This window comes from Monopterus albus, unplaced genomic scaffold (assembly GCF_001952655.1).
Source record: "Monopterus albus unplaced genomic scaffold, M_albus_1.0 scaffold201.1, whole genome shotgun sequence".
NCBI lineage: Eukaryota > Metazoa > Chordata > Actinopteri > Synbranchiformes > Synbranchidae > Monopterus > Monopterus albus.
In genome coordinates, this window is record NW_018128081.1 from 295130 (window position 1) to 306623 (window position 11494).

Below are 11494 nucleotides of genomic sequence, written 5' to 3' on the forward strand. Positions count from 1 at the left end.
TCTCTAATAGATCCACCCAGACCCAAGCTGACCAGAATGTGTCAGAGGACCTGTTAAGAGGTAGTAGGAGAAGGTGTCATCACAGATCATAAGGCAGCACATGCTTTGACCTTCTCCTTCTTTCTTATAGAATCTTCACTCTCCCTTAGTCCAACAGTTGAACTAGCTGCTCTCTCACTTTTTCCATCCATCCTTGAACCCTGCGAACTGTCTGTCCTGAACTGTCTCACCTTACGCTCCATGTTGATGTAAAAAATAAAAGGGCTCTGGAAGTCACTTTGCAACAGCGGAGTGATATAAAACTGTAAAATCTGGCTAAGTTTGATTTATGCGCACCATTAGTGGGGAATAGTGTTCCATCATACACAGTCTGTTTGGAGGCTGTATGTGAAACCTAAACCCACAGTCATATAGGATTTTATGATCTGAACTGAATAATGGGATTATCATAACTGTAATTATGGTGAGCAGTGTATTGTGTGTGTGTGTGTGTGTCAGTGTGTTCACTGGATGTAATTTTCTCTGCATACAGTAGTTCTCAGATTTACTGAGATTGCTTTGTGACTGATCCAGTGAGTATTGTGGCTTCTTTTAGGTTTTAAACATTGTACAATAAATGTAAGCAAACAGGTAATAATGACTGTTTGGCTGTGGTTGTCCTGCCACACAAAACACATTGGGAAAAATTACTTTGAAAGACAGAATGTGCATCATTTTAGAGGCTGAACTTAGCACTAAATGTGCTGAAAATATATTGCTCCCTGGCTTTACAGTGCAGCACCTGGTGGCTGTCATGAGTAGGGGTATCAGATGTAAAGTAACAATTTGGTTCTTTCCCTTTGTCTTTTCAGCACGGGAGGAGAATGTGGCCACCTTCCGTGGCTCGGAGTACTTCTGCTACGACCTGTCGCAGAACCCCATCCAGAGCAGCAGCGACGAGATCACGCTGTCTTTCAAGACCTGGCAACGCAACGGTCTCCTCCTCCATACTGGGAAATCCGCAGACTACGTCAATCTGGCGCTAAAAGATGGAGCTGTATCGCTCGTTATCAATCTGGGTTCTGGGGCCTTCGAGGCCATTGTCGAACCAGTCAATGGAAAATTCAATGACAACGCCTGGCACGATATCAAAGTGACGCGCAACCTGAGACAGGTAATCGGGGGTAGCAGAGCTGGACAGAGCTTTGACACAAGCGGATTTTTATTTATTTATTTTTGCTTTAGATTAGCTGCTTCCAAGAGCTTTTGAGAGCGAGCTGGCATTAAGAATGTCACCTTGTTCTGACTGGTTGTCATTCCATCGCCACAGTCCAGTAACATAAAATAGAAGTCATAATTTTTCAGTTATTTTTAAGCTTACATGGAATTCTTTTTCATTGAATTTCATTGTGTAATTTTTGTTCTACCAGTTGAATAGGTAAAAAGCATGTGATTGAGAACTTAGGGACCATTATGCTACTGTACTGTAGGTATTTCCTTCTCTCCTGTTTATCAGCATATTGAACTTAAATTTGCTGTATCCTCAGATTAAAGTTCTCTGATAATTTTTTTAGCTTCATCTCTTCCCTAAGATGGCACTTCTATCAGGCATTGTCACTATCTCCTTGCTTTCAGAAGCTGTTTTTATGTTTGTGAAGAATATAGACTTTCACTTTAATGCCAGGCACAGAGTGTTTGCCTTTGAGCCATCCATTAATGCAGTATTTATAGCTCAGATGATCTTCCTGCTTTTTAAAGACAGAGATACATTTCCACCAAAGATATGCATCTGTTGTGCATAAGCAGAATATGTTACTAGACTGATATTATTTACAGTTTTCTTAATGTAATTTAAAATCAGCATTGCAGTTGGGGGGAGCTCGTATGAATCGGTGTTGTCAAGAGGATGCTGTTGAAAGAGACAAACAAAATAATGATACCTAGTCCTGTATGGAGGTTCTGTAGCATATTCACTGTTTTGGCTGACCTTTAGTTTGTCTGCAAGGTGAGACAGCACTTAGCGTTGCTCTCAGAACAGCACAACAAGTAAGTGCCGACTTCTTGACCCTCCCTGACAGTAAGCATGTGCTCCACAGGTCAGTAAATAGTTGTAGTTGAAAATCCCAACAGAGTAACACACAGTTTAGGAGGTTAAAAGCTAAGAGCGAGGGCTGCCTGCCTGTTTTCTTCTTTCTTTCTACAGATCTGTCTTTCTTTCACTGTCATTTTCTTTCCTCTTTAAAAGGCACACTTTGTTAGACTGAGGGTGAACAAAACACTACAAGTTTGTTGGGATTTCAGCCATCCTACAGAAATTTTGATCTAAAAGTCCCACATCTTACAGTACTTGTCTTTTTCCCCCCCACAGGACTGTGATGTAGAAAATTTGGCTAGGATGGCAAGAAGGCACGTTGTTACTGCAGCAAATCTCCGACAAATCATGTAGTGTTTATTCACCACAACACTAACTCATCCATGATAAAAGTCATTATTTACTACTAACCAACAACTGACCAACTAATGTACTAACTAACATCTTCATCGTTGCTTTTGGTTTTTCTGTTCTGTCCATCCTTATTAACAACCTTTTTTGTTCACTACTCTTTTGATTTCCTTTCTTCCCCTTTTTCTGGAAAGCAATCAGGCATTGGACACGCTATGGTAAACAAACTACATTGTCTGGTAGATATCATTCTTATTGTCTTTTTTTTGGGTTTGCCGTGTGTCCCCTCCCCCTCTCTTCTTTTATTCGTTCTCTTTGAGTTCCATCCTAGACACTCTTATCAAAAAATGAGGAGATGGGTTTGTATTACCAGGCAATTCTTTCTTCGCTTCTTCTCAATTTCCTCCCTGACCTGCCAACAACCTCCTTCTTTATCCCACAATCCCCCATCCTGTTTTTCTTTTTCACTCTGGCTTTTACTTTTTTCTCTTTGTTTCCTCCACATTACCGTAGATTTCCAACAAGTAAAAGAAAAATTGTCTTCTTTGCCTTTGTCAAGGCAACTTACTTTTTCTTTTCTTTTTCTCACACAAAAAGTCCCCATTTTTTGTGAGGACTGTCGTCCAGAACTGACAGAAGCTTACCACAATCCCAAAGATGGTGACCTCGACACTGAGCCCTAAAAAAGAAACAATCAAAAATGGCAACCCTTAACCTTCATTGCGGGAGCTCTGACAGTTGTTTCCAACTCACTATGGCGCATGGCATGCCCACACCTCATTGACCTCTCACCTCCAAAACTCTCATCACCTCTGCTGTGTCACCCAGAATAACCACTGACACACTAATCCACTCACTCACCTTCCAGCTATCACTGTATCACTCACTCTGCCCTCCTTGTGTGTGTTTTTGTAGCATGCTGGTGAAAGTGGTGTTTGTGTGTTTTGGCTAACCTTCACCCTCACCCTTATAGGCCCATATTCATAACATTTCTGAGAATAAGCATACTGATCTAGGATTATTGTCTGCTCCAGTGACATTAAAAATATAACTATGGCACCTGAGCTAAACCTGATCAGAGATCAGCATCAGCTATTCTGAGAGTGTATTTGAATATGGGCTCTTGACTGTGCATGAGCCACTGCACCACGTGTGGCCTGCTCCAGCTTTGTATGGCAACATTGATCCACTTACTCCCTTACATTTCCAGTTGAGTGTGTTTAATTTGCCTTCTAACAGTGATGATCTTGGTTTGCGCATTGATGTGGTGTGAAAAGCCTCCCTTTGTTTTGCACGTGCGTGGATATATGTAGAGATGTACAGTAGATGTCCGGGGAGAATGTGAGGCCGGTTGTGTGAGAATGATTGTGTGCACAAGTGCAGGCGTGTGTGCACATGTCTGTGTGCTTGTGTGTGAATTTATATATGCGTGTTCTGTAAATGTGTGTGTCTGCAGTTACCAGATAAATCCCGAAACCTAAGACAAGTGCAATCAATTTGTCCTTGGTTTGAACATTGTACTAACCCTCCCCCAACCTGAAGTTTCAGAATCAAACCTAGGATCCATTCTCTTACCCCCATCAAAGATAAAGAAAATATGCCTCTGCCATATTTTCTTTACCTGTCCTGTGAAGCCTATGGCAAAAAATTCCATTAACAAGATCCAAACACTGTCTGGTCCAAAACAATCTCTTCAAGGTACCAAATGATTTTGTTAAACAAAAAAGGTTAAAAAGAAACCAACCTGCATTGTGTAAACTTAAGAAACATTCAAATAGCTTATTTCAAATGCAGACCAAGGAAGAAGGAGTGTTTTATACACAGCATTTGATCAAAAACCAGAATGTAATGGCTTGGCTTTGGCTATGTGTTCACCTTCAACAGGTGACTATCTCTGTCGATGGGATCCTCACCACCACTGGCTACACCCAGGAAGACTACACCATGCTGGGCTCTGATGATTTCTTCTATGTGGGCGGGAGCCCCAGCACTGCAGACTTGCCTGGATCTCCAGTTAGCAACAACTTCATGGGCTGCCTCAGAGAGGTAGGAGGGACTCAGATGAATAGAGAGAGTACATGAATAGTATTGCTTTTCCAGTACTGTACTCTCTGTACATTACTCTTGTTCATTACAAACATAACTACATAATAACGTAACATAATAACTACATTTGAATAAACATTTTCAGTGTCTTAGGACTGCCAGTTTTCCTGCTGTTTATCCAGTGAGAGTAGTTGTTTTAGCAATGACAAAAAATAATAATCTGCATACTTTCTCTGGACAAAAGGGAAAGGAGAAGGCAAATACAATTACATTATCAATTAAAGCTGCCGAGTTGGCAGCAGAAGTATCAGACTTTCAATATTTTCTTGCTTAATCTAATTCATAACACTTACTGCAGTTTGTGTGTGAGAAAATATCCCAAAATTGCTTCTGTCACATGTAATTTACAGCATCAGTTTGAGTGTGCCGTTCAAACTCCTCCCAATGTGCAGCAGTCTGAAAGTAAGGTTCGCCTATGATGAAATAAGAGTGATGAAAATGTGCTGTTGTTTCAGGTCATTTATAATGTATTCACTGGCTCTTGGAGCTTGTGAGTGGAGCCAGAAATATTAAGTGCCCTGTTATTTACATTTTGCTCACCATTACTTATTCTGCTGCAAGGAATGATAATAAAGGGACAACTGGTGGCAGCTCAGAGCTGTAAAATATCTGCATCGATTGCTGCAGTTTAACAGCACTCTCAGAAATGGCATTATGTTTTTATGTTTAATTTGTGTCTTTGTGCAGGAACCCTGAAATGTTCAGGTAGGATGCACAGTATATCTGCCTTTGATACTCTAAAAGATTATCCAGATCTGATCCGGATCAAGGATTTTAGGACACATTTTGTGTTGTTCTGGATCTCATTTCTTACAAGGGACCCATTTGTGTAAGTGAATGTTGTGCTTGGGCGGAGGGACATGTGCTCTCTGAGTGCTCTTGTTTGGATCTGTATCTGAAACACAGGTCCATGTGTCTCCTCCAGCTGTTCTTAGTACTCAGTAACAGACAGATCATTTAAAATGGGGAAATCCAAGACTGTGACAATGAAATGATCCTTTAGGTTTTTGTCCTGTGAAGAAACCAGTGCAAAGTTCTAGCTTGAATCTCTATTCAGAGGCTTTCTAGTTTATTATCAATACTCAGCACCACGCATCTTAAATTAGCAAGTTAACTGAAGCCCTGCTTTCAATGCCTTTTTCTCACTACTTCACCGGAAGGTTTTTAATACACATGAGCCACAAAATGTTGATGCTATTTTGTCTAAAATCAGTGAAGTATAACTTTGCTTATAGAGTTTATATCAGCAAATTCTACAATCAAACAATGCCTTTGTGTTGCTAAACCCGCAGTTCAGCAAAGATATACTGGAAAGAGGGAATTTTGTACTAAAAAGACTAACTTCGGAAGACGCCTACTTCATTTGACTAACTCAGGTTGCTAAAACAACAGTTATCAATTCTTTAAATGATCAACATCTGAATGATACATTTAAGCTGCATTACCACCACTGAAAGGTGGTTTTCCTAAATTATATTTAATCTTATTTTACAAACAAAGCAATATAGTTTATTAGCACGTCTACTGTGCAGGATTCCTTTCTTCTTGATATTTTTGAACTTTCAGAAAGCTCATTTTAAAACTCAGATATGGTTACAGAAATTCATATTTCATATTCTTGTTTTGTGACATCTCAAAAGACTTGATGATATTTTAAAATTTATTATAGGGACATTAATATGCAATTGTGTCTCAGGCTGGCCCAATTCCATCACAACCTTCTCAGTTCTCACAAGAGCCAGGAACGTCTAGTGATGTGCTGCCAACCTCAGTCGAGCACCTTCCAACATGCCTTTTATTTAGCCAAGCTAGCTTCCATCAAACCATGGCACACTCGCTACTTCATGCTGCTGTAAGGGGGCACAACCACACATACACACGGTTAGCTAAGAGAAAGTCACCTTGCTTGCATTGTTTTATGTTGCGACTGAATCGCTCAGCTTGCTCTTCCTCCATTCATTACCACACTGGCTAATGCAGCCCTCATCCATCCTCACACTGCTGTCACGCTTTGTCTCTCTCTCAAAATAAAGGCTGGTACATAAATGATAGAATATTATTCATGAATACATGAATAAGGAGTTAAAATATTCTGAGATTTGACTTCACTCAAATCTGCATGAGGGTTGTCGTTAAGACCCAGGATGTGTTTTGCTTTAGGAAAACTGGCTCATTTGATTGTTTGCTTTCAGTCTGTGATTCCCAGTTTACTATTTAACCAAACTGATACATAGAATAAAAACAGGGGGCTTTTGAAACATGGATAAGAAGTGCCTCAATCTACTTATTTGCATTATCAAATAATTATAACTGAACAAATACAATAATGATCCATCTGGTGTTCAGTAAGAAAAGGAATGATCAAAATAACGACAGTTTCTTTCTCGTGCTATTGTGCTTTGTGCTACGTGTGTATTTATCATTGTGCTTTTGTGACATGGGTGGATTTGTTAATTTGCCGTTTTTCAGTCCAGCACAAAGAATGAATCATGAACTGTATGGGCAGTTGGACCAGTACTGCAATCAGGCATGCCAGCAGTATATAGCTTTATAGTTACTCTATGCATACAGTATCTGCAGCATCAGAATACTGCTGTGTGAGACTTTTACCTGTGCTCCCTGGATCCATGATGCTAAAGTGAGGGGAAGACTTTTTAAAGCTTTTTTTCTGAAATAAGTAGAACCACCTAAATTTAGCTTGGTAATACATTTTTTTTTAAATCGGTGAATACAACGTTGCATACATTCTACAGTAAATCTACTGCATGCAGTATTTTTTTGGCCTAATTGTTTGCATTAAATTCTGCTTGTGGTTTAGTCCATTCTAAGTTGTTTTACAGGTAATGTGGCTGCTGTTCTTAATGTTGATGTGCACTGTGATGTAGTAAATGCCCAAACAAGAACTAAACACATCTTTGCCTGAGCCTCCTTACTCATCCTTCAGTCAAGTGTGACACCCACTGTGGTTTTAAGGAGAAGAAATCTAATATACATGACAGTTTTTGTCCACACAGCCAGGTTAGCATTACTTTAGTAAAGTGCTAAATGTAATGTAATTGACTGTCTATTTCTTGGATCAAATACAAAAACAGATGCATCCGTACTCACTGAAAGCATGTGGAAACTATGGTGTCACATTTACTAAAATAACTCTTTTACCTAAATCAAACCTCCATGCTCCACTTGCACTGTGCTAAGAAGAATTGCATTTTTTTTGGCTACTGTGTCACATGCAGTAAGTCAGCTCCTTTTTTAATGGGTGAGCTTTGTCAGTTGCGTTTAAGGTAGACCTTGATGATTTGGATAACAGTGACTTGACTCTGACTTGACTGACTATTTTTTGGTGAAGCAGACTTCACTCAGAATCGAACACTGGGGACTTGAGACTCTACTCAGATTTGAGGTTTAGTGACTTGACTACAACACTGAAAGCAGCACAGTGATGCTTAAGCACTGAAGGTCACTGACCTGTATTTTTATTAGGGTATTTGCAGGAGACCCTTCAGACATCTTAAACTCTTAAAATTCCCACTCAGTTTATATAAAAATTTTGATTAGTGCACTTATAAATATTTCATCATGGACTGTGATGCAGAGGCAAATGTGTTTTCCATATGTTTTCAATATTATCTGAAGAAGTGTGACTCAGAATGCATTGGGTGGACAGAATCATGCAGGTGATTCACCATGTGGTTGGGTAGTGGTGGCTTCAGTTGTTGCTCGATTAAGCAGACATGATGTCAGCTGCAACCCACGACCATGGAAACTGCTCATGAGAGGCCATGTGATCTTCATTCACATTATCTTTTTGAGGCCCAGATTGTGTATTGGATTGAATGTGTGTACTTACTTGCACACACTCACCTACTGAACTACCTATGCATCATCTCTGTGCTTCTCTGCCTCTCTCTTGCTCTCCTATACCATATTTATTCCTTTCTGCCCCCTCCACCTCTTCCTTTTGATTCAACATCTCCAAATAATGAAGGAATGATTCAGTTGAGTTTGGCCCATTGCTTGGATCAGAGCAGTTCTGTCTGACTGTGTTTATGTGTGTGTATGTCTGGCTAGAGCGTCAGATGCTACTGAATCTTGAATGTTGGTGCATATTGGTCTCTTTTTGCTATGACATATAAAGACCCAAAAGTGCATCACTTAGAGCTGTTGAATAAGCTGATGGAGGCATGTGTTGCTGCAGTGAGAAAATACTTCCCTTTCTTTTCTGTCTGAAAACAAAAGAGATGCTGTGTGCTGCCATTACCTCCTCTCTCTCCCATTCAGCCTCCACTGCACTCATCTGGCCCTGTAGGCTACATGGGATGTCATCCATACACAACATACACATGCCACCCACGCTCGTGTTTTGCCATGTGGGCTGCAGCATGTCATGTGACTGAGGAGCCAGTGGGCAGCCGCCTGGCTCCCTTTCTGGTCAGCTTAATGTTTGTAGTGCCATGAAGTCAGTGCCTTCTGCAACCCCCCTGCCCTTTGCTTCAACTATCATGCCATGCAGACCCCCCCCCCACCACCACCACCACCAAGTGACATGTTGTGTCAGATGGTGGGGGTGCGCTGTCACCAATAGGAGCTACATGCAGTAGGAGGAAGAATGAGGAGAAGATGATGTGTAACAAGCAGGAAAGCATGTAAAATGTTTGCATTACAAAAGGAGAGTGTAGACTATGGGAGAAGTCAGGTGCAGGTGAGGACAATGTCAGCAGGTGGGAGACAGAAACAGAAAAACACTGATACGGAGGAGCTAAAGAGAATGATGAGTAAGTGAGAAGAATCAGAGTGAGGGCAAAAGACCATTGTTTGGCATTTGAGAAGAATATTGTCGTCATCAGTTTTTTGTTAGTCACCACAATATGTTCAGGCAGCGCTTGTTTTCCCCACCAATACAAATGCAAATGTCATGCTGTCCTTTTAATTATTTTACTTTTTTAATGTCCCCTTAGAGGCCAGCAGTGATGGATGGGTACAGACCTCAAATTTTAATGGAATGCCTCCACCTCCCACCTTCACCCCCCTGTAGGCTAAGCTGTAAAACTGGTGAATATTGTTTGTTTGGAGGACACCTAACGCACAAATATATATCCTTAATTCTCTGTAACTCGGAAATGTTACAATATAATATTATTACTAAATCTTTTTACTGAAAGTTACAGTATATTTAAATTCTAGAGTCACTGTCCCAAGGGCCACAATTACAGCTATGTTTACTGATATCCTATGAGAGGAATGACAATTTTCCTGCTACAAAATTGGTTGATGTTTGCAGTGCCATACAGTTAGTTCCTTCTGCAAACCTTCTCTGGTGTAAAAACAGAGATGAGAGCTAATAACTTTCCTTTTTTAAGGCATTTTTTGAAATGATTACTTCTCTTTGTTCATAAAAGTGTGACAGTACCTCTTTGTCACCACTTTGCTATTGTACTTATGAGATGATATCACACTAACATTCTACAGGAAATGAAACACATACTGAGCTAAAGCTAATCTTCTCACCACAATGTTGACTTCATTTTTTTGCCAGAATATCAGAACAATATGTATGTTTCACCTGCAGCATCTAAAGCATCTGATGTAGAAAAACAGCCTAAAAGCTGAAACCTGCTAATTTTTAACTAAGGAATTGTTCAAATAATAATAAATAAAAAAGCTAAAACATACAGTAATACAATAACGTAAATAGACACCACTAAAAGACTACAAGCACTTCAGCACCTAAGGAGTATTCCCATTCTGAACTATGCCACAGATCAAGGTCTTCATTCAAATAATAATGTGTTTGAAATCAAAGAAACACATTCAAACTGAGGTCAGGCACACTGTGATTGATATACTCTAAACCAAATTACAGCAGTGTGATGAAACGGTTAGTTTAGGCTCAAAAAGCTGAAAACAACCAACACAGTCTAATGCTACTAGCAAACAATAGTAGTCTTGTATGAATGCAGTAGAAGTGATCATCAGATAAATGGAATGCCTTGATCCAACCAAAAAGCTTTCTACAATTTCTGTCAGTCTAGTTTGTAGCATTCTGAGGTTTGCTAATGTCCAAAGATATTTGAACAAGAGATATTTGAACAAGGACCAACATGAGAATTACAATTATTTTCAGGTTTTAGTGTAAACCATAGCACTGCCTCAGACACATTAGGGTTACCTTTTGAACAATGGCAGAGCAGAGCTGAAGACAGGCCGAACTCTCCGGTGCAGAAACAGTCAAAGTTCTGGATGCTGGGCATAAGGGAGAGGATAAGTGTCAAGGTGTACTGAAAGACAAAGAGATGACTGCATGTCTTTTATACAGATGGCTGACAAATTTAAGGAAAACCTGTGTAATGACTGCTCTCTTCCAGGATGACAGTGGCCCCAGCCGTAGGGCACTGAATGCTTTGATATATGCTATGGCCTTCACAGTCCCCAGATTTCAACCCATTTGAACACCATGGGAAATTTTAGACAGTGCTTCCAATACCATAATCAAACAGTTTAATGGTGTTTGCAGCTGTTTTTATGTTGTGCACATCAGGGACCATTGGGCTGGAGTCAAATTCCTTGTATTTCTGAAATACTTGGCAATAAAGTTTATGCAGACGCTTAAAACCCCAAATGAAGGAACATCTTTTGGAAGAATGGTAAGCACTGTCAGCAAGAAGTTTCCAGATTTGAACCTCATAACTGACCTTTCTTAACAGTTAAGGCCCTTTCACACCAGACGCGAATTTAACGCGCGATTTATTCGCGCGTCAATAATATTTTTCGAACCAATAACTTGTCAATGATACATTACACACCGCCGACGTAATTTCGCGACGCGAAAAGCGACATTAATTTTTTTCGCCTCCGGGTCGATTTTTCCAACTTGTCGTGGCGACGGCAGCACCTCTGACCAATCACAATGCAGCTTGTCGAATTCAAATTCAACATGGCGGACCGCTTAATCCAATTTGTTTCAGC

At 40.2% G+C, this 11494-nt stretch overlaps 1 protein-coding gene across 16 annotated transcripts in view; it reads left to right on the forward strand.

Annotated features, from left to right (window-relative positions):
- Positions 1-11494, forward strand: part of nrxn3b (neurexin 3b) — a 444405-nt gene that overhangs the window by 203971 nt on the left and 228940 nt on the right. For 12 of the 16 annotated variants that reach the window (XM_020618121.1, XM_020618122.1, XM_020618120.1 and 9 more), the window contains 3 exons: positions 852-1153; positions 2617-2640; positions 4307-4468. In XM_020618121.1, the coding sequence (XP_020473777.1) occupies positions 852-1153; positions 2617-2640; positions 4307-4468 (488 nt within the window). The remainder of the gene's footprint in view (positions 1-851; positions 1154-2616; positions 2641-4306; positions 4469-11494) is intronic. The other 4 variants (XM_020618124.1, XM_020618126.1, XM_020618127.1 and 1 more) reach the window with 1 other exon arrangement.